This window comes from Stegodyphus dumicola, chromosome 9 (assembly GCF_044657685.1).
Source record: "Stegodyphus dumicola isolate Sdum_Otavi_A_Nest chromosome 9, ASM4465768v1".
Classification (NCBI taxonomy): Eukaryota; Metazoa; Arthropoda; class Arachnida; order Araneae; family Eresidae; genus Stegodyphus; species Stegodyphus dumicola.
In genome coordinates this window covers 113,473,275-113,497,619 of record NC_140776.1, presented here as the reverse complement: position 1 = coordinate 113,497,619, position 24,345 = coordinate 113,473,275, and the positions used below count along the sequence as shown (strand labels likewise).

Genomic DNA, 24,345 nt, shown 5'->3' with positions numbered 1-24,345 from the left:
CAATGTTAAGCATCACATTTTACCTGAAGGTCAACCGGTGTATTCCAAGCCAAGACAGCTAGACAGTAAAAAGTTACAGACTGCCAAACAAGAATTTCAGTATATGTTGGAAAACAATATAATAAGACGGTTTACATCTCCATGGGCTAGTCCTCTCCACTTAGTCTCTGAAAGAGATGGAAATTTTCGTCGCTATGGAGACTATCGAAGACTTAATGCTATAACTATTCCTGACAGATACCCTATCCCTAGGATTAATGATTTTAACCACATTTTAAAAGGCAAAAAAATATTTTCCAAAAATTGATCTTTTCAAAGCCTATTTCCAAATTCCTATAGCCGAAGAGGACAAGCAGAAAACCGCTATAATTACGCCATTTGGCCTCTATGAATTTAATGTAATGAGCTTCGGTTTGCGAAATGCACCAGCTACTTTTCAAAGATTCATACATGAAGCATTTCAAGGTTTGGACTTTACTTTTCCATATCTCGATGACATATTAATTGCTTCATCCTCAGAAGAAGAACAGACATGACTTGAAACTTGTTTTCCATAAATCAGATAAATACGGTTTGAGAATCAACATTTCCAAGTCGATCATGGGTGTTGATAACTTAGAATTTTTAGGATATCTTATAACACCGGAAGGATCTCGTCCTCTACCTGAAAAAGTCGAAGCAATATTGAATTATAAATTACCAGAGACTATCCATGATTTGCGAACTTTCTTAGGGATGTTTAATTTTTATTGACCGTTTCTCAAAGATGCTGCTAAGACACAAGCAATACTTCATGAGTACTTAAAGGGTGCTAAGAAAAAAGATCGAAGAAAAATTAAATGGTCCGATGAAGCTATATTTAACTTTGAAAAATGTAAACAGGATTTGGCAAACGTAGCTCTTTTAAGTTATCCCAAATTCAGATTTGCCCTTGTCACTATGCACGGATGCATCTGATTGGGCTATTGGTGCAGTTCTCCAACAGTTTGGAAATGGAGCATGGAAACCTTTAGCGTTTTATTCAAAAAATTAAATAGCACTCAGAAAAATTACAGTAATTATGATCGCGAGTTACTGGGAATATATCTTGCAATTAAACATTTTAAACATATGTTAGAAGGTCGCGATTTCAAAATTTTTACGATCATAAACCACTAGTTTATGCTGTCAGACAAAAGACCGAAAAGACATCACCAAGATAATTTGGTTGTGGTTTCCTGCTGTTAAGTTTTCTTGTGGCAAACCTAGAGCTTTATTTCGGTAACTGTAAGAGCGCGAATTTAGTGTAGCCAGATTTTTTTTTAAATTTAATTTTGAAATACTGTGTTTGTTTTTAAAAGTTTTACTGTTTAATATTATTGTTATATATATGTTTAATATTATATTTATATAAATATTTGCAGAAGGTTAAGCTGTCGTTGGTGAGAGAATGTTGGATTTCATATGACATGAAGTTTATAATTTATGAATGTTTTCATTTAATTTTATTTAGTTAATTTTTTTTTTAGTTGTGTTTCTTGCATGTGGCAATCGAAAGATGTGGAATATTTAAAGCATTGAACAAAAGTTGTTTTGTTGAATTCCACGACGATAGTAACTTGAATATTTTAGTTAGTTTATGATGCTGAATACGCATAATTTGCTATTCTGTTTATGTTTAAAACTGACTTCGCAGTGCTCTGATCTGATAAGTGTATACATTTATTTACTCAATAATTATTTATAAGAAATGTTCATTCTACTATTTTATGATGAATTACATATATATAGGACTATGCTTTTACTTGCAAAGCTGTTGGACTTTGTTTTACGCATCTAGTATTTTATCATCTCATTTTACTATTCTGTTTACATAAAATAACGGCGTTTCACTACTTCTTGAAGGCCAAACTAGTTTGGCGCCAACTTACCCCGCTTATGGAATTTTAGCCTCAACTGCCTTAATTGCTCTTGTTATTGGCATTCAAACTCCACTCCTGACACCAAAAATTGTTGCGTGCGTACGGGTTCGTTACGAAATGAATGCGCAAGTCCGATAAAAAATGAACAAAAATTTATTATTATCACAACAAATATGATTAAATGTCTTCAAATAATCGTTCAGTATCACAATATATCATAGTAGTTATCTTCTAACTACTCAAACGTTCAAAAGAACTTAATTCAAAACAGCTAAAGAAAGCTAATCCGCGAATTCGCTACAATCAACAAGAGCAGTTTTCTAAACAACAACAAACTAAGTAACTACCACGAACTGAGAGGTTTTCCTCCTTTTATAAGATTTTAAAAATCGCGCGCGAGAATTTTCTAGTACTTTCTCGAAATCAAAAAGAGATATTTATTAAATGTTAAATCCACGCGCTCTTGTATTTTCAATTTTCCGGCTTAGCTTTCTTTTAATATTCGCCACGCGCGGGAAATAAAAGCATTTAATTTACAATTCAACTAAAGTTAATTATTTAAATGCCAAATTCGCAACAATATATATGATTAAAATTAATTTGGGATATCTACATCACTAGAATATACCTTTGCTGCAAAATGGAACAGTTTTAAATGTGCGAAATTAGAACTGATGCATTATAATGACTAGTTAATTTTATAAGCCTGTACTACAATCTGAGCTCGTCGCACAACCGAGCCCAACCCCAACTTAAGACCTCCATATTAGGTAGCAGTTAGGTCGTCAGGCAAATTTTGCCCCCAAAGAGAGTATTTGGTAATTTACTGTGCTGCTGCCAGTCCCACACTTACAGGGGCAGACTTTAATTGAACTCTTTCATCCATGGCTGAACTGTTCGACCGAGGTCACCACTCCTGGCCACCGGAAAACACCACGGGGTGTAGCTCTATCAGGCTGGAGATTTTACTGGTCGTCAGATTGTTGCCTGCCAATACTACGCCTGATGCCGCACTAGTCAGGAAGCATGGCTTACACCACCTCATCCTTTGGGCCACTCGAATAAACAAAATCAGGGCATCTGCTAACATACACAGGTCACGGTGAACCGACAAGCTCGTAACTTTATACCCCTGTGACCGAGATTGCCTAGCTACAGATTTTAGTCAGTAGCTTCACGGGTTTTTAGTGACGTCAGACTACTTCCTGTAAAGTTCCGCACGGGGATCGTGTCAGCGAGGTGTCACTCAAAAGCAGGGCTGGCGCTAAACTTTTCGCCGCCCAGTGCAAACTCCAAAAATCCAAAATTCTGCTGCTCCTGAATTCCGCCGAGCGGTGAGGTCACACTGACTGCACATGTTCTGGCGCCGGCTCTGCGTAAGAGAATGACTTTCTCTTTAACTCTGATCCCAGATGCGCTCAAACGATTTCGTCACGTCTAGTATGACGCATCAATTGTTAGTGTTATTTGAAAAGCATAAACCAAACAGCATAGAACATGATGTAGCTATAAATTTTTTATCAGCACTGTTCGATACCTATTTGCATGTTTCCATCCTGGGCCGATTTGGCCCTTTTAGACGACTGGTAGATTTCAGCTTTCGCAGTTTAACCACATCGACACTATGCATAGAACGCCTGATCGACATAAAGAAATAGAGGAGAGATCTTCCAACATTTCACATTAGTAAGATTAAAATTAATCAAATTATTTTTCTCAAAAGAATCAGATAAACTTTCAGAAGTATAAATGAGATTAAAAATGTCACGTGTAAAATGTAAAGTAGGGTACACAAATCATATTGCACTTCTCGATTTAAAAATACCTGACTGTTCAAAACTTAGAAACAGTTTTCATAAAACTATCTCACGGTATTCGTGGAGATATTCGTAGCATATACTGAAAATATCCAAACCTAAATTTTTTATACAAAATTATGCAAATTACTCAACACAAGGTTATTATATTTAATACTTTGAGGTCTTACACACTTCTTACTTACATAGCAAAAATTTGAAATAATATTTCATTGCAAAGTTCTTCGTTATAAAGTAGTATCACTACATTTTACTTAATCCTTTGGTCAATACAAAATAGCAGTTCCAAAGTTTAAAGAAAAATTTCACTCATTTTTCTTTAGATGAGGGTGTATATCTACATAGTGTCATTATACACGACGCAAAGTATAAACTATTCTTCTCATAAGTGAACTGAATTGCAAAATGTCACATAAAGCTATACTACGAATAATAGTCTGAAAATATCTCAAACGATCAACTTTCTACATATGAGCACATTAGAGCCGGAATGATTTTCAGTTACGTCAGATAAAATATAGCTACAAAAAACCAAGATGCTACAGTGATATTTATCCTTTACAAGTATAAAACAATTTTCCAATAACAAATCTCTTCTGATTGGAACGTGGAATTTTTCTGTTACTGAAGCACCTCACATGGAATTTTTCCCAACGAGTTTCATGCAGCACATCATTTTTCTCGATAGCATAGCAATTACAAAGCTTCAAATCATCCATTAAGATACTGATTTTTGCTTTCTGCCCAGGCCTGACCAATAACTTAGAAGAGAAATTTACAGCCATAAGTGATTCTGAATCTTTATAAACCGTTTCCTCATTATGCATACCTTCAAAATAATTGGATATTTCATAATATATCGGAATGCTACTACCCTTCTCGTTCTCGAGAACCTGAAGCTGAATTTCTACACCCAAAATATGAAATATTCCATTAATAGCTTCAAACTCAATATCATTTCTTAAATCACTCGAAAATGCTCCATCGATGGTTTTGAGGCTGTAACTGCTCAGAGGTAAACAGAATTGGGAAGGATACATCGAAATTGTAATCAGGCATATTTTATCTGGGATTCGATCATTTTGTTCAGAGAAATTAATATGTTTTCTGAAATACTTCTTTGACTTCAGGAGTATATCCTTAACCCCAAAGATTTGAGCCATACGATAGATATAATGAGCATCCTCTGGAGGAACAGGATAGCGAATAAAAAAGGCCTCGCATGCTGATACTAAATCGTTGACTGCGTAGAATTTAGCAGCAGAATAAGCTTCCAAAGCCACATTCCAATTCAAGATTACATATGATCGAGATAAAACACATCTGAAAATAGAAAAGAGAAATCAGTCATAATAAAATCTAAATTAATCATATTACTTTTAACATTTATTTTAGGCTCATTTATTTAGAGTAGGGTACACTTATAGAATTTCATTATTTTATGACAATAGATTCAAAGTGGCGGTTTGCGAAGACATTTTAATTATGTGCAGTGTCTTACACTATAGTTTTGAAATTTTATTTGAGTAGATCCTGTACTACATACTGAAATTTAAATTCTAAATTCTTTCCTAATATATTATTTTTTCTCTGTTTTTAAACTTGCTTGCTGCAAAATAAATATCATCAAAATGCTCTTTACAATAAAATAATTTAATCCATAAGGGTTAATCAGTAACTTTTATAATAATTCGGACACTCGAAAGTTTTGTTGATATGTTTCAAAAGAAGATGTTTTTTTGCCATATTTTTTGTTTTATATGAAAATATAAAACAAAATACAAGAATCATCATCTGCATTTGAAAATTATTACTTATTTACCAAATATGTTAACAGTTATACAAGTATATACGAAGTGAACATGGCAAGATGTTATATGCTAGCGAAAAGTTCTGTCAGAAATTTAATTATTCATCATTTTAATTATGGTCAAATTATTCAAAAATATCGAAAAAATCCTCGATTTAAAGCGTTCATGATGTACGAAAATGATGGAAATTGTGTTTAACTGTTAAAAATGCACTAGAGTCTGGACTGCATTCCAAGTCTGGACTACATTTCAATTTAAACAATAAAAAGATAAAAGTATGTGAATATAAAAAAATAAGAGGAAGATAAAAATTGAAACATTGTGAAAATCAGTTACAGATGGGTAAGCAATATTAAAAAATAACGGAAAATGTTTTAGCGTCCTTCAGGCCTTGTTGGTATCTACAACAACCGATTACAACATACATTGACTGTTGCTCTCTAGCGGTAATTCTCGAAAGGGTGTTGTCATCGCAGGTTGCAATTAGGTAAAACATGAGATCGCCATTGCGAACAGGGTGTAACCATGTGCATGACTGCGCATGTTGCAATCCGAGATTACGTCACGAATAGGAGGACATGATCTCTTAAAAGGTCCATGCAGGAGGGAAGAGCACTGTCGCTCTTGCAGTTCCGAAATTCTGGCATGTTGTTAGAAACGTGATTTCGTTTTACTCCGCGCGTGTGATATTCCTCCACAAGGTGAAACTTCATCATACGGATCATAAACAGAGTTCATGAAAATTTGCAACCTTTAAAAAATTGCCTTACTGAAATTCAATCAACATCAAATGCAGATCAAACTATTGCAAAAGCAACAGGAATTTTAAAATATCTAAATGGTGATAATTTCAAGTTTTGCTTAGAACGTTTTCATCAGATGCGTCATGTTGAAATAATATGCAATTAAATGCAATCCAGAGAAATTAGTGTGTTTAAAGTTCATGAATATATAAAAAATTTCAAAACTGCTATTTTAGAATTAAGAAACTCAAAGTACTGTGAGAATTTTTCAAAGATACTGATGGCAGAATCTAAGGAAATATGTGACTTTATACTGTATTGATATAGTGCACAGGTATTCTTCCACTAAACACTTAGCAGCTGCTAAATTGTTAAACAAGAAATGCTTCGCTAGTTTTAGGAATGAACATTCTACAAAAGAAATAGTACTGACCACTAAAGCATATCCAATGACTGACAAAGAAAAGCTTGAAATTGAACTAAAAGTATTCTATTGTAGGTATGAATACTGAAACTATCCATGAATACTGAAAATTAATTGAGCTACTGAAATTTATCTTCGAAAATAATCTAGTGAAATTACAAACCTGATAAAAATTCTCTTGAGAGTTCCCATGACTACATCAGAGGCAGAACGCTGCTTTTCAGCATTGAAAAGAATGAAAACTTTTTTAAGCACTAGGAATTCGGAGAGACTAAATGCGCTTGCATTGCTTTCAATAAAGAAAAATTTCCTCATTTGTCATCCAGAGATCAAGGGAAAATTATTGATCTTTTTGTGCAAATTAAAACAAGAAGAATGGATTTCATTTTTAAATGAATAGACAAAGACTGAACAGTAACAATTTTAAGTAATTAAGAAATGTTTAATTTTTTTCTTGTAAGATTTCATGAAGTTTCAAAATAAATTTTCTTTTTATACATGTTTGTTTTTTTGTACACAATTTTAAAACAAAGGTTAAATTTTTTGGAACAGCACCCCCACTAATTTTAGCCAAGAGCCGCCACTGTTGCCGACGGCAGTTCGGATGCGATCCTTCAACTCAGGAATGGTGGCACAACATGTTCGGAAAACTTCTTGCTTCAGGTGGACCCAAAGAAAAAATTGTACATATGAAAGATCAGGTGAGCGAGGCGGCCAGGAAATGTCACCAAAACGGGAAATTACTCTACCTGGAAATGTCTGTCGCAATGGTCCGTCCATCTGGAACTTTCTTATAACGTCCCAAGTTGAAATATTGCTGAAGTAGACGCTGGGTAGTAATAACAGAGTAGTTATTCTTGAAATAACTTTCAACAGCAAAGGCACGATGCTGTGCACTCCAACGATCCATATCACTGTCACACTCGAAACGGCAGCTCATTAGTACACGAATGCGGGACGAGCTGGCGCGCATTCATGCAGTACGTCATTGTGCTACGTAAGTCAAATTACGCTACCGCACCCTATATATATATATACTAGAAAGCCCGGCGGTCATACGAATGACCGCTGTTTTATATATTATAAGTTGTAATTAAAATGATTTATGCAAAGGTGTCTGCTAATTCAAACTGAATTACCCAGGGCAGGCGGCGAGGACGTTTCTTTGCTTACTGCCCCACGGGGTTTCCCCCTTCTACTTGTTTAATTGCTTAAAGTAGAGTGCAATGAAGGAAATCACTGGCGGTACATTTCTTAAGAACCACTGCTAGCTCAATAAATAAAGGTGATTTAAATAATAAAATGTTAATTCACATGTCAAAGATCTCTTTGTACACAACATTTTTTGTGTAGATCTTATCATCATTTTTAAGCTCGCCTTGCAGAGGGCCATCCATTATTTTTAATTTTACGTCCGTTATTTCACGAACCCTTGAACAGGCAACATAAAGTTGACCGTGTCCAAATGCAGTCTCAGGTAAAAAAATGCCAACACGCTTAATTCGATGAGACTTATTGATGGTCATAGCAATGGCAAGTTTTACAGGAAATTGTCTACGTCTCAATTGAAACGGCAACCCTGTGCCACAGCAACTTCACTCCATTGGCTAGTACATTTACGCAAGCAACCAATAAACTATCGGCGACAAACAGACACTTAAGCCGCATTTGTATATGGGGTGAAGTAACATCATCTGCACCGAAACGGCTGGCTCCCGGGCTTAGCGAAGCACACCGTTGGATTACGCAGGTCCGTGGCACGCCATTTTGACCATTCGTGTCTTCTTGGGACTTTAATTAGCCGAGATATTAATTAAAAACTAATTTCCCCCTACTTTTTCCCTACATTTTTCACTTTCTTTCTTGGGTTTTTCCTATTAGAGGAATTTGGCTACGTGCCAAATCCTTTTTTCTCGAATATCTACGGAACGGCGCTGAACTGAAATTCGATGCGCGTATGTAAGAAATTTTTTGTGGAAATATATTTTAATCGCCAAAGAGGGCGTAAATCATTCATGATGTATATATACTTCTTGTTCTTGGATTTGGCACCGCCAGTTGAATGTGTGTTAGACTTGAATAAACTTGGCAGTTTAGAAACTTGATTCGGAGTTTTCTGATGCTGAATTAGAGCGGAAAAGGTGTATAAATAATACTACAATACTGCCGTCTATTGCATACAAATCTAATTCTCTGTTGAATCTTGAAAATTATAGTAAATTAATTAGCTATTAGAGTGATTGCATGGATATTTAGGTTTATTCACAATCTGAAAAAACTGACAAGAAAACCGGACCCTTGATAGCAGAAGAACTTTTAGCCGCAGAATTATATTTGATAAAAGAAGTTCAATATGAAAATTTTTCTGATGAAATTAATAGTTTAAAGTCTGGACAGTTGATTTCAAAACACTCAAACATTCATGAACTAAATCCTTTTCTAAGTGAGGAAAGAGTTTTGTTAGTAAGAGGAAGACTACAAAAATCAACTTTAAGTTTTCATGAAAAGCATCCTATAATTATTCCTTCAAAAACTCATTTTACAGATCTTCTAGTACGTGATGCACATGAACGAGTTCTTCATACAGGTGTAGCTAGTACTCTCATGTTCCTTTGTGAAAAATACTGAATAATTAGATCCAGACAAAATGTGAAACGTGTTCTAAGAAACTGTGTACTGTGTCAGCGTTATAATTCCTGACCGATGCGACAAGTCATAGCACCATTATCTCCATCTAGAGTGCTAAGAGTATTAATATTGTGTGATAGTATTCTTACTGAAAATGTAATCTTAATGCTACTAATGTTGTATCTATGCTTAATATTTCAAGTATTGTATATATAATATTTAAAGAAATGCATATATTAGAAAATTTTAAGGTTGTAGAAATGTATAAGTGTGTTTAAAATTTTAATTTAATTCTGAAAAAAAAAAAAGAAAAAGAAAAAGACAGGTTTCTTGTAACAATTCTAGTATTTTAGTTGAATTATGATAATCTTGATTTTGAAATCATTTGTTTAATATTATCTTGAGTTATATAAATTCTTGATTTAAATTCTGATGCTTGAACAGGAATGTTATGAGAATAATTCTTGATGAAATTTACTTGAAAATTTACTTGATATTCTTGAAACATATGGTAAGTTTTACATGTTCTTGATATTTATGTGACATTTCTTTATTACAAAAACTTGAATTTGTATTGAAATGCATAATAATTCTTGAAAATGTTCATGTCACTGATAATCTTGATTGTTCTGAACTACAGTTCAGCCGGGCCCAGTGTGTAAGAAATTTTATGTGGAAATATATTTTAATCGCCAAAGAGGGCGTAAATCTTTCATGATGTATATATACTTCTTGTTCTTGGATCTGGCACTGCCAGTTGAATGTGTGTTAGACTTGAATAAACTTTTCAGTTTAGAAACTTGATTCGTAATGTTCATTTTACCTTGATGTTATGTATGATTTGAATTAGTGTTTTTTGAACCAGAATATCTTGAAATTCTTGACAGTTAATATAATATTTTATAGCGTATGCTCGGATTCCAAAAAATTCTCCGAATCCATCGATACCGTTCTCATCTTCGTACGACTTTAATCGGTTGAGATATTAATTAAAAACTGCGGAAACGTTAATTTCCGCGCTCATTTTTCCGAGTGGCAACAATAAACTATCGGCGGCACACACTTTAGCCGCTTCTTTTATATATATCCAAAATGGCACGCATTCAGTATTTATAGTAGCGGTTATGTAATAGGCTAGAATATTCTCGAAGGTACTGGTCTAGGGGGAAGATCCTAAATTGCTGAAAGTTAATTGGAGGTTGCGTGTTCGCGTAGAGCAAAGCCATAGTATTTTTTTTATATTTTACATATATGTCTTTTATCGTTTGTTCTTTTTACCTTACTTTAAATTATATATATATATATATACAATCTACTTTGGTTCTCAATACCTTCACTTCACGGAAATATTTGGCCTAACTTAATTTGCCAGTTTGACATTACCATTATTATTTGAGTAAAAGACGAAACACCTTCGTATTTATTTATTAATTATTGTTCATTGAACGGGAGTTGGTTTATTCCCTTGAACGGTCAACTAATTTCCGATCAATGACAATAATTACTTTCTTTTAATTTAATTTCTTTTTCCAATTGAAATTTTGTTATTCATGATTTAATTCAAGTCCACGTAAAACATTTTTAACAATTTACATTCAAGTTACTTTAAAACAATTTTTGGAGTTAAATTTCCTACCTGTGGGTTCACTCTTTTTAGATACTTCTACTAAAATTAATATTAGGAGATAATATAATCAATATACTTTAGTAAATAAATTATATATATATATATATAAATCTGAAAGGTTTCAGATTTTAAATTGCGTCCAAAGGGGCGTTTTTTATTTAACGTTTCGTGTGGTACCTTTATTTATTAAATATCATGTTCTTCGCACTTAAACCATAAAATTCAGTTCAACAGCAAGGTCGCAAAATAATTTTAAAATGATCACGTGTTTAGGATTTTCGATACATAGTTCCGCGCGCTGGAGATAAAACGTTCCCCCCCCGCAGAGTGCTCCCCCCGTAGAGTTCGACAGAGGAAGGATAGTGGCTTACCGAAAAAAGATGTGTCGACAAAAAAGATGTTATCGACAGAGGAAGGATAGTGGCTTACCAAAAGTGTCGATTATCTTTCAGGGTAATCGGTAGTCGTGTTGGACGAAACCAAACAACTGTAATGCGGATATGTGACCGTTGGATGCAGGAGGGTACGAAGGACTGACGTATTCGATCGCATCCACCTCAGTGCACCACTTCACGTGATGACAGGAACATTGTGCACATGGCCGTGACGGATCGCTCAGTCGCATCACGAACCATAGCACAGCACATTCAGTCTGTAATGCATCATCCAGTGTCTGTGCGTACCATTCGACGCCGTTTACAGCAGAGTGGTCTGTCCACAAGACGTCCATTGCTTCGTCTACCCTTGACGCAGAACCACAGACGTCTCTGCCGCCAATGGTGCGATGAAAGAAAAGTGTGGACGGCAGAATAGAATGAAATTGTCTTTACTAACGAGTCACGCTTCTGTCTGCAACACCACGATGGTCGGATTCGAGTCTGGAGACACCGTGGAGAGAGGATGCTGAACAACTGCATTATGCACCGCCACACTGGTCCTGCACCGGGTATTACAGTATGGGGTGGTATTCGATATCCCTCTCGCACTCCTCTAGCACGCATTGCCGGTACTTTAAACAGCCAGCGCTACATCTCCGAGGTGTTGGAGCCAGTTGTCCTTCCTCACTTTCAGGGCTTGCCCACAGCTGCATTTTAACAGGATAATGCACGACCACACGTGGCACGCATTGTCCAAGGGTTCTTCGTCAATCACCAGATTGAATTGCTTTCCTGGCCGGCTCACTCTCCGGATCTTTCGCCGATAGAAAACATGTGGTCCATGGTTGCTAAACGATTGACCCAGATTACATCCCAAGCTGCCACACCAGATCAACTTTGGCAACGTGTGGAAGCTGCTTGATCTGCTGTACCCCAAGAACACATCTAAAGTCTCTTTGAATCCATGCCGAGGCGTGTGGCAGCGGTGATCTCCAACAATGGCGGCTACTCTGGCTACTGATTCTAGAAGGAACTACACTTCACACCTCAATGCATCACTTCACGTGATAAATAGAAGAAGTCTATAAATTTAATCATTTGATACTTGGTCATCGTGTTATCTACTAAATAAATTTTGCTGTGATATCTCTTGTCTTTCTTGGTGTTGCAATTTGTGTGGCCAGGAGTGTAAATTAAAAATGCAGCAAACATCTACAATAAAACATTTAACTTTCTATTTGCTTTGTCCATGTGCACAGCGACCTGTTTGAACTTTAAAAAAAAAAAAAAAAAAAAAAAAAACATTAGAGAACTGCAGAATTCTCAGTATTTGCTGAGCAAACTGGCACTGCTCTGCATATACACATTGACCTGTTTTACTTTGAAGTAAAAAATAAGTAAATAAAAAAATAGAAAATCATAAATAAAAATAAGAACAAAGGAAATCTGAAAGGTTTCATATTTTAAATTATATCCAAAGGGGCCTTTTTTTTACATTTTGTCTGTTACCTTTATTTATTAAATATCACGTTCTTCGCACTTAAACCATCAAATTCAGTTGAAAGAGCAATATCGCAAAATAGCTTTAAATTGAGCATATCCTTTAGAATTTCCGATACAGAGTCTCGCGTGCTAGAGATAAAAAAAATTTCTGTACAATGTTGCCATTGCTCGCTTTTAAATCGTTGAGTTTGTTAATCAGAAATTCGTTAAAATTTTACAAAATATTAAATCGATAATAAAACAAATTTCAAATTTGGGCTTTCAGATGTCCATATTCGCAGTAGGATTATGTCATTTAAAATTGGATGGCTCTAGGTACCGTTGTTTTGTTTTATCACAATGCGAAAAACATACATACATTTATGTAGATTCTTCATTATTTAATTTCTTGAAATATAATAAAGGGCGATAGTATTTGGTGGCAACGATTTGAAAAGTGATACAGCCTTTTAGTTTTCAACGCAAAATCGCAAAACGAAAACAATCAGGAACAAAGCCCCTTTTAACTAAAAAATATATATATATATATTCCAAGTCTTTAAATAACAAGCAAAAAAATATATAATTCTTATTACCAAGTATTTCAGTAATAGTTAGCAAAAGTTACGGAGCATAATCATTACCACATTTTAGCATAATTAAAAACTTTTAAGTTTAATTACTTAAATTTAAAAACAAGTAATATAAAAAAATTTAAGTCAATTCTTTCTTAGGTCAACAAAGAAAAATATTATTTTAATTACTTTTTATTAACATTATTAAGATTTTTTCATTTCCTATTAATGAAGCTGATAGTGGTCTATTATTTCTTATTCAATCCACCTCTTGTAATGCTTCATTATTGCAAGGAACCTTTCCAGTGAGTTTCGAGCAGTCCAGTTCTTCAATTAATATTTTATGCAATGATTTCACACGACTCAAGGCGACATATGCTTGACCTGCTGCTGTTTTTCTTTCTCTAATCGTCGCTTGCGTTGTGTCGTAGTTTCTTTTCGCATTCTCCGTTTGTGAAGCAAGGAACATTTTAAAGGGTTATATTTTAAACATATGACTATTATGACGTTAACATAGAAATATGGGGAGATTTTAATGGGACACTACATCCTCTTTATCCAACCCTATAAAACTACAATTCTTTAATTCCACACACTTTAAAAATCTTTAGAACTTTGTCTAACTGTTGCCACTTATTTTGTTAAATATTATAATCCCATTTATCACAGTCATGTACTATTATTTATAAGTTGTTATATACAGTGTCTCAAGAAAGTGATGGGACACTTGTGTTTTACAAAAAGAAACAGTAATAAAAAAAATTAAAAAACATGTAAAAATTTTTTGTGGGTGTGTTTCATACTTAAATTTAGTAACAATTCTTACATAACATACATTTTCTCAAAATATTGAAATATTAATTTAATAAAAATACAATTGTTTAGAACGGAGCAAAAAATGGCTCACATAAGTGATGGCACACTACGTACTATGCAACAAAAATCGTCTAAAGTAAGCAATAAAAATATCTTTTGGGGTATTTATTTTTACTCAAAAGCAATTGGCAATAACTTATAAAATCGTCTGCAGTATTTCTCTCCAGTTTGTTTTGGAATTTTTGTGTTTTTTAGCTCTGTGCAGCCATGAATGCTAAACGAAAAGAAACTTTGCCTAAAATTCGAAAATTAGTTATTAATTTGCATATTGAACGTGGAAAATCTATTAGAGAAACTCCTAAAACAGTTAACTTGAGTCATTCAACAGTTTGCAATATCATTAAACGATATAAAAAGAATCATATGATTCAGGATAAAAGAAGACCTGGCCGACCATCAAAGCTATCCAATGGAATAAAGCGAATTATCGTTCGAAATATTAAAAAAAATCCAAGAATGAGTGCTCCTAAAGTTGCTGCTGAGTTACAAGCATTATATGGAGTAACTATTAAACCTGAGACTATTAGAAGAGTAATTCGATCTGCTGGATATCACGGTAGAGCAGCGAGGAAAAAATTCTTCGTAAGTGAAAAGAATAGAAAACTCAGACTGGCTTTCGCAAAATCCAACATAAATAAGAATTCTGATTACTGGAATGAAGTTATATTTGCTGATGAGAGTAAATTTAATATATTTGGTTCTGACGGTAGAATCTTGGTATGGAGAAAACCCAGGGAAGAATTTCGCAAACAGAACTTGGTGCCAACAGTAAAACATGGTGGAGGAGGAGTTATGGTATGGGGGTGTATGTCGTCCGCTGGAGTTGGTAATCTTGTTTTTATTGACAGTATAATGGATCGGTACAAGTATATTGACATTTTATATAAAAATTTGAAATCTTCAGCACGAAAATTGAACCTTCATAACAATTTTAAATTCTACCATGACAATGACCCCAAGCACACTGCTTTGAACGTTAGACTCTGGCTGCTGTATAACTGTCCTGAAATAATAAAAACACCACCACAATCTCCAGACTTAAATCCCATAGAGAATATTTGGCAAGAATTGGAATCAAGAATTCGCAAACACACCATATCTTCAAAACAACAATTAAAATCGGTGCTTCAAGAAGAATGGGATAAAATCACTCCAGAAATCACAAAAAAATTAGTGGAATCCATCCCAAGAAGATTAAATCACGTTTTAAAAGGAAAAGGAAATCCTACAAAATTTACTTTTAAAATTAAAATTTTTGGATAAATATTTGATGGAAAAGTAAGTGTCCCATCACTTACGTGTGCCATTTTTTGCTCCGTTCTAAACAATTGCATTTTTATTAAATTAATATTTTAATATTTTGAGAAAATGTATGTTATGTAATAATTGTTACTAAATTTAAGTATGAAACACACCCAGAAAAAATTTTTACTGTTTTTTAAATTTATTTTACTACAGTTTCCTTTTGTAAAGCACAAGTGTCCCATCACTTTTTTGTGTCACTGTAATTAATTTTTACAGCACTTGAGAATTCCTAATAAGCGGCCATTATTTGTAAGTCTTATAATATATTTAATAAAAACAGCATAACTTTAGTTCCGATAAACAGGAATAAATAAGTAAGAATTGACTTTAATATGCGAAAAAACTGTATTAACATTAAGTGTCATCCACTACAAGTTTAAAAAAGTATATTTGAACTTGAGTGGATTATTCATCCAAGTATAAAGTATTTTGTTAAAGATCGAAAATTTGAACAAGATATAGGGAGAGTGTGAGCTAGTAGTAGGAATTTCATGAACAAATAGATAAATAAAAAAACAATTAACAATTTTTTTTCTATTTTAAAATGTTGCAAAATAAATAAATTTGGGGAAAACTATAAAATAAGAACTCAGTAGATATATTTCAGAAGCATAATTAAATAATAAGGGGGGAATTTTTAGTAAATAAAAGCAGTTTTACAAAGATGCAAAATGTTGCTTTCAGTTAATAGAGACAAATTAAATGCACATAATATATAAAGAAGTAAAAAAAAATACTACTACGGTTACTGCTTACCTCAATAAAATTTTGATTGCGTCCAAACTGTGTTTGACTTTTCGAAATTTGTCATTTACTTCAGGAATTAAAAGTGGTAATCTTGGAAATCGTTTCTTAATCTCCACCCATTTTTTTTCCTCTACAATTTCACTCACTGTTTCACCGGTGTTAGAAGATACTTCTATCATAACCTTCACAGAATCAAACGGATAATCTTTTTTCACACTTTCTATGGTCATTTTACTTTTTATGCTTTCTTCACTCTGTCTTGTTTCTCTGTGCGTATCAGAAATATCTTCATTATTTTTTCTTTTCGAAAATATATTTTTTTCCTCTTTTTTCTTACAATATTCATTATTTCTTCCTTGTATGGAATAGCTTGATTCGAAACCTGATGATTCCCCGGAAAATAAATTTCCATCCACTGCAGTGCTGGGATTGGATTTACTTTCTTCATAAAAATTCCTAAGACCAGTTACTGCTCTTAGGTTTTCTTTTCGGGATCCGTCAAACTCTTTGTTTACTGGCTGCATTCCATATTCTTCTTTATGGAAGATTTGTGGACATTCCACTGGAAAGACCTGATGTACAATCATGTCCCGACGTTGTTGTAAAATGTCCGTTTCCAGTTCTTCGAGAAAATCAGTGCAATCCCAAATTCCACCGCAATATTCAGTTTCTTTTTTCTTTGCAGCAGAGTTGCGCCTCAAAAGCACTTCTTGAAAAACATCGTCCATCCAAGCTTCACGTTGACGAATTTGTGAAGGGAATTGCGATTCATTTTTTTCACGTTTAATGCCCATGATTTAATTACGCACACGCAAGGGATTTAACAGGTTTTTTGACACAACGCAACGACTATCAAATGTCAGCGCCAAACGCGAACTGAAACAATCTTGTTTACTTCCCGTTCGCTAGCCGCTCCGCTCTCTATCGGCTCAATTCCAATGCGCATATCCGCATCAGACAAGAGTATGGGCGAGGAGGAGATGTTCCAGCGTAAAAGTTTCTGTTTGTAGCCTAGCTGTCGTCGCGCGATTGGTCGGCGATATTCAAGGTTATCCCAGCATTCCATGGGGCATTTATCTACATGTTATCGACCGCATATGAAAGTCTCGGAGTCGTTTTGACTTATTTTTGTCTGCATACATCCTGGACCAGAAAACATAACTGTAAGAAATAGTAAATGCATATAATTGAATTGAATGGAAATAACCATATTTACATTTTCGGGAAAAATGAATGTCTGCTTAAGTTGCTAAACATTCTTACGCTTTCGTAATTAGGAATAAAACAATTTTAGAAGTCAACAGCACAATACTCATTAAAAATATCTATTACAAGAGCAGTAGCTATTATTAAAATGGATATACTGTATATGCTTTTTCCTCGCGTTATGGAAAAGCGGAGGCAACCAGAGCCAGCAAATTTGGCATACATGTAATCGTCTGTCAGAAAATGTGCAATTTCGAAATTGTTTTTCATTTAGTTTATACTTTGCGCACACTTAATAAAACTGAATAAGATACTTTTTTTTTAAAGCAATGTGTTGCATAAGATATTAATAATGTGTTGCATATTTTTAGTTTCAATCAGTAAGTCGAGCGATTTAAAAGAAATGTGATGCCACTTGCCAGTGGGTAAGATATTTGTTTTAGTATTTGCCGAGAGTAAGACAATCACTCGGCAAACTCAGCACTTTGAAGAAATATATTGCCACTCCCGAAAAAAAATATTTTTAATCTTCCACTCGCTAATGTGTTGCCTTACTAAATATCCTAATAAAACTAAATATCCTACGCTTTGCTTACGACAAAGCGCAGGATATTTAGTTTTCAAATTTAATGTTTCTGTTACACATTACAAAATCGAGCATTTTAAGAGCACTTTGTTATTATTAGTTAGTAACTGGAACGCTAGCTTAATTCCTGAAAATAACTGTGTATTTTTTTTTAGCCCCAAAGGGGCTATTAGTTTCGAAATGGGATTTTGGGTGGTTCGCTATAAACGGCGTATTTACTTATTAAATTTTAACCACTGACCTATTTGATGAACTACACTCATGTCCATAAATTAAGGATAATGAAAAATCAGGCAAAGGAAGAGTTACAAGCAAAACAAATTTGACTTATTTGTAAAGCTTATTTATTAAACAAAAGGTAAAGAGCAAAATAAGATGCTACATGTTTGATATTATTAAAAAAATTAGCGAATTTTTCTCCCTGGAGCAAATTACAAAAAAAAAAAAAAAAAAAAAAAAAAAAAAAAAAAACCTATTTACAAAAAACCAATATTACATGGTTGGTATGATTGTTAATACACTGTATGTCTCACAGACGGTGCAATACAGTCCGTATAAAGCCTAGGCATACTGAGTATCAAATTATCGATCTGATCTTGGGGGATATTACACCACTCAAAAAGCAATGCTCTCCGAAGTTCGGTAGACATGTAGGAGGAGGTTTACGGGCCGCAACTCGTCGGCCAAGCATGTCCCACACGTGCTCTACTGGATTCAAGTCCGGTGAGAATGCTGGCCAGTCCATACGGGTGATATCCTCCGATTGAAGGCATTCGCTTACGACGTTTGCACGGTGAGGACGGGCGTTGTCATCCACAAACACAAATTGTGCACCCATGGCGCCCCGAAACAAACGAACATGTTGTTCCAGAATGACGTCCCGATAGATTTGGCTTGTCATGGTTCCAATCTGAACACGCAGGCCAGTTCTGGAACCCAGAATAATTCCACCTCAAACGAGCACTCCTGCACCACCGTAACGGTGTCGTTCAATGATGTTTTCTTGGTGGTAACGGGTACCTGGAGCTCTCCATATGAACGTCCGGCGAGATTCAGACTGCAAGCTAAACCTGGACTCGTTGGAAAACATCACACAAGCCCATTGTTGCGGTGTCCGTAATGCATGCTCTCTACTCCAGGCTAACCGCAGGCGACAGTGAGTTGCAGTAAGTGGAACGCATCTGACAGGTCTACGAGCATATAGACCAATCTGCCCTAATCGTCTGTACACGGTCTGCCTTGAAATTGTCGTACCAGTGGCTGAAGAAAGCTGACAAGACAGGACTGAGGCTGTGCTCCACCTGTTTCTTTTGGCAATAACTGCCAAATACCGGTCCTCATTCGGCGTTGTAACTCTGGGGCGACCTGTGCTGTAACGTCTACTCACATTACCATCATCTTGGAATCGTTGCCAAAGCCTGGAGATGACACTCGGGGCAATTCCAAGTCCGTCTGATACTTCCAGTTGAGTACGCTCACATTCCAGACGGCCGATAATTCTACCACGTAAAAAATCATCCAAATGCGTCCTTTGTGTCATAACTATTCGGTTATTGCACTGAAATGCTTATAAAGCGCCTGCGAACAATTTTACTTCTTTGCCTGTATTCCTTATATATCACTCTCTTACACTCTCGTCATTGTGACGTACCATCGGTGTCATCTGGTTACTTCCTGAAATTTGCATATAATTCTTGAAGATGTGTGTTGTGATTTTACAGGTGATATATTTATTTTAGAGTTCGATTTCCTCGTGACTCCGAATTATCCTTAATTTATGGACATGAGTGTATATATATATGTAATATGGTGTAACCACCATATTCATCAAATTCTCTTTTTAAGAAATTAAATAATGAATAATCTTTATGTCTGTCTCTATGTATGTATGTTCCTCGCATTGTGAAGAAACGACGGTATCTAGAGGTATCAAATTTTGAATAGCTTATTCCTTTCCCCGAATATGTGTTCCTGGAAGCCCAAATTTTGAATTTCGAGTTAGCTTTACTATTTATTTCATATTTTGCAAAATTTTAACTAAATTTTGATTAACAAACTCAACGATTTAATTGCGAGCAGTGGTAACATTGCTCGCAATTAAACACTTTCATGTCCAGCGCACTAGACTGTTGCTATTCGAGAAAATGTAAGATGTGTAAGGATCTTAAGTTTTACTAACGTTTATTTTATTTTAAATCTTTACTATCACTTCTTATTTTCTACTTCCGGCCAGAATTATAAGCGTTAAGGTTTTTATGCAAAGTTTGTCTGGCGAACGCCAAGTATTTAAGTTGTGGCTTTTTGCCAAGCGAGAGAGAGGAAGCAGTGAGTTCGAAACAGGCCGCTTACCTTAGAAGTTACGCAGTTGCTTGTTGCCTTCCAGGCCAGAGGTTTTAATCCTCTTGATAACTTTTAAACGTATTGTAGTGTTCTCAGTTATCTGTACTACATACGCCTTCCTGTTAATATAAGGCCAATCTTCCACGTTTATTATTCTAAAGTTAAATTAGAGTTTAGTTTTATTTTTATACTTTTACGTTAGACCCCAAGTGGCGGGTCAGTGTATTTCGAAGTACGGAAGTTATTGTATATAGAGAAAAATAAAGGGTTTTGTATACCCTTCGTCTGTATCCTGTCTACTTACCACAATTAGTGAACATAGCTTTAGTAAGCTCTCTGTTCCGAGTCAGGTCCTTGTATGTTCCCGAAGAAGGTAAGAAGGAACATTGAACCTGATAGATGTTTATTCTTCAATTATAATTAAAAAACTCGGCTCTGTGGAAGCAATGTATTGCTGCAGCCGGAAATGAAACACTTCTATCTTGCACGCACTAGAGTGCTGCCATTCAGTAAAGCTTAAGATACTTTCAAATTAAATTGGAAGGATTTATGTAATAAACTAAGCAATTTAGACAATAAACACAGTTCTTAAGAATATGTTTTTCTACTTTTTAATGCGATTGATTTAAATAAACATGCATAAAAATCATGAGATGTCTAATTAGAAATAGTCAGTGTTTTTATGAAATGATGTTAGTTGGGCTCATTAAAATCATTGTATACATTTTTCTTTTTTATAATAACTATTTAAGGTTGCTAATTATGGAAACGGTTAATTTTAAAAGAATTAATGTAGCGAATATAAAAATATATATCGCAACCTCCAACACTCTATCGAAAATTCAAAAGATATGCTGTTTTTGACTATTTTATGATTTTGCTGTTGAACTAAATTTTAATTGTCGTAAGTATGAAGAACATCATATTTAATAAATAAACATAAACATAAAAAATAATAAAAAGACAAAGCCATTTTTCCTAAGAAAACCGAATACTGATAGGATAAATTGAGAAAAGATTAAAAAATATAAAAATGCAGGCCAACACTTAACATTGCAATGGGAATTCTAAACACATGCTGCATAAGCAGCCTTTATAAATTCTGTGCTTTTGTTGAACTGCATGTGGAGTATGTGCGGAGAAAACGGTGCTGAATAACAGAGCTAAAAAGAGAAAAAAAGGGAGATGATTAGAGGGAGTGAGGGCAAGAGCAGACTATTGGACTGAGAGAGCACAAAAGACCCTTTTGGAAGACTGGTCAAAATCTGAAAGCTTTCCGAATATATATATATATTTAATAATACTTATTTTAGGTAGCTGGCAGTCGTAAGCAGTTAATGAAATAAAAATCTGTCTAGAAGAATTATTACTTTCCGCACATAAACTGAGCATCATTCAATGTGTTTGAACTCCTAATACAAATTATTGATACGCCAAAAACATCTTTATTGTTGTATTTATTTTAAATTTCTTTTTTTTTAAGACACATAGTCGCATATGGTATTACATATTGAATTAGCCTCAGCTAACATTTTTCGTGTCACTCTTTAATACAATAAAAACACGAAGGTACTGCACATGCTAAAGCTGTAGAGAGGTATTTTTGGAAGCAGGCAAGATGAAAAATGAACAACGCCTTCACCGGGAACCGAACCAAAGACCTCTGGAATACGCGCCAGCGTGTAGACCACCACACTACGAAGGCATGCCAATTTATCCTTATAAAGCATTCGCAAACACAATGCACATAATACATGCACTATTGAATAATATATGCCCTTTTACCCGGTTATGAAATCAAATCTCATGATTTATTTATTACCTTTAGCAGCGAACTAATTTGCTTTTTTATTTCCTGTAATTAATCATGTCTGCAATCTACAGGTTTGAAAAATAAATAGTAATAGTTCAAAAATAGCTAAACAAATTTTGAAAAATATGGAATGTAGTACGCAATCATACAATTTTCGAAGAATCGAAGAATATTTTCGACATTTTCACTTTCTTGTCATTGTTTTCAATATTTTCCTCTCACTCGAATATTTATTCTGTAGGGATGTTCAAAAAGTATTTAGTGTAACATAAAACTCTGTCGCAACGTCTTTCATTTACATTATGAGATTTACTATATTACTCGATATTACTTTATTATTACTCTATATTAGAAGATACTGTATTACCCGCTGTACTTATGAGTAATGTTTTCAGATACTCGAATTTTTCTATCTTACTAAGACTTTTGTTCTTGTTTCTAGTGTTTTCGTAACTATTCCAAAACTCCGTGAATTTTTTAGGATGACCTGAATATTTTTCTTACAATAATTTCTAACAATAAGTTTTACTGTACTTTGTTCATTTTTTAGTCTAACCAAGTTTTGCTCAGGATCTTTAGTACTTATTTTACCCTCTTCTAACACTCGATTAATTCGTTTAATCGTTTAATAGTTCGAGAACATTTTTCCTGATGTTCCTCAGAACTAACTACATCCACTTCTAGAGAATCCAAATTGAAGAATAAAGTACCCGTCTAATTCTTTCAAATTACTTTTCCTTTCTATTAACAATTCATGCACTTTGCATAATTCATCTGTATCTTTCTTTGCTAAATTATACTTGACTTTTTTAATAGTTTAAAAACTATTGTTTTCAATGCGGTTCTCCTTCGTTTTAATCTTTCTATTTCTGCGATTTTTTCGCGTTAATATGTAAATGTACCCAAAACTTCAAACTTCAAATTATCAAAATCTAAATCAAATACTTTCAAAATTAAGTATTCTGATTTTTAAGGCATGATCTGGACACATCCATCCGCATGAAATTCACTTGTTTGTTTTTTTAGAAATCGAAATTTTCCGGTTGAGATGCACCATATAAAAACAGTATTAAACCAATGGCGGCCCGTACAGGAACACAAAGCATTAGGTGGTTCTTTATCCTTTATTACATATTTTATGTCATATAAATATGTATAGATGTCCTATTACAAGGTGGCCCAACCCTTTGAGAATAATACTAATTAACCGATACTCGGTTCCCCTTCTTCGTTTTTACATTACATGTGTTCTGCTGCCAAGCAGAGCCATCTACAATACATTTATTCTTTTTAACACCTTCTTTTGCCAGTTGCTGATTCTTTGCTTCAATGATAAATTAATTTCAATTTCATTGCGATAACAGCAATTTCCTTACTTGCCTAAAAATGGCAGATGCCGAGTCATCTTTGGATAAAGATTATGAAATTTGGTATTATCGTCCTTAGATGCCTATTTTTTATGGCATATTTTAGGAATGCTACTAAAGTTCAGGTGGTCTAATAGGATGTTTTTCTTTAGTTAGGTTGGACTCAAAGGTATGATGATTAGGGTGGCCACTTTTGTTGTACATTGAGCCGATTGACTGATGCCCCTCTCAAAGAAGTAGACGGGGAAGGTGAAATATTGATTTATGTAGTGATCGAAATGCACCCTTTCTTGATGAATCTTCGGGAGGAAAGGCGCGTTTCTTTTGTTTTGCCGACTTCCATTCTAGTTTCATTCATTGCGGCAATCTATAATTAGTGAGTTTAGAGTATATTTCCGATGAGACTTTGGTCTTGGTACTTCTACGATATCGTTGCTACTGTTGGTAGTTGTATCGTTTTTTCTAGCTGGTCTACCCCTTCGTTGCCTCAAATTCCGCAGTGTGCCTTTACCCATTTTTATAAAATTTTGATACTTTTGCACTACGTTCGTCGCCTGTTCAGTCATTTCAGATGGGCACACGAAATTAATTGCGCCACCTATTGGTACGTGGAATAATTATTTGCTAGGAAATTTTGGCTTTTTGGAAATACATACAATAGGTGCCGCTTAATGTGATCACATTTGTTCAAGACTATAGAGAATTAATTCAATGATAACA

At 34.5% G+C, this 24,345-nt stretch overlaps 1 protein-coding gene across 1 annotated transcript; it reads right to left on the bottom strand.

Moving 5' to 3' along the window:
• Window positions 1-3,854: 3,854 nt before the first annotated feature.
• LOC118200529 (uncharacterized) lies at window positions 3,855-17,282 on the bottom strand. Its single transcript, XM_035372490.2, has 2 exons — window positions 16,323-17,282; window positions 3,855-5,041 (listed from the first exon to the last, which is right to left on the bottom strand). The coding sequence occupies exons 1-2, from the start codon at window positions 17,105-17,107 to the stop codon at window positions 4,270-4,272; spliced, it is 1,557 nt and encodes a 518-aa protein (XP_035228381.1). The 5' UTR covers window positions 17,108-17,282; the 3' UTR covers window positions 3,855-4,269.
• Window positions 17,283-24,345: the final 7,063 nt, after the last annotated feature.

Coding starts and splice junctions, on each gene's coding strand:
- LOC118200529 (XM_035372490.2), bottom strand. CDS start 17,107: ATGGGCATTAAACGTGAAAAAAATGAATCGCAATTCCCTTCACAAATT. Junction 5,042..16,322: donor GCAATCAAAATTTTATTGAG/GTAAGCAGTAAC, acceptor TTCTATTTTCAG/ATGTGTTTTATCTCGATCAT.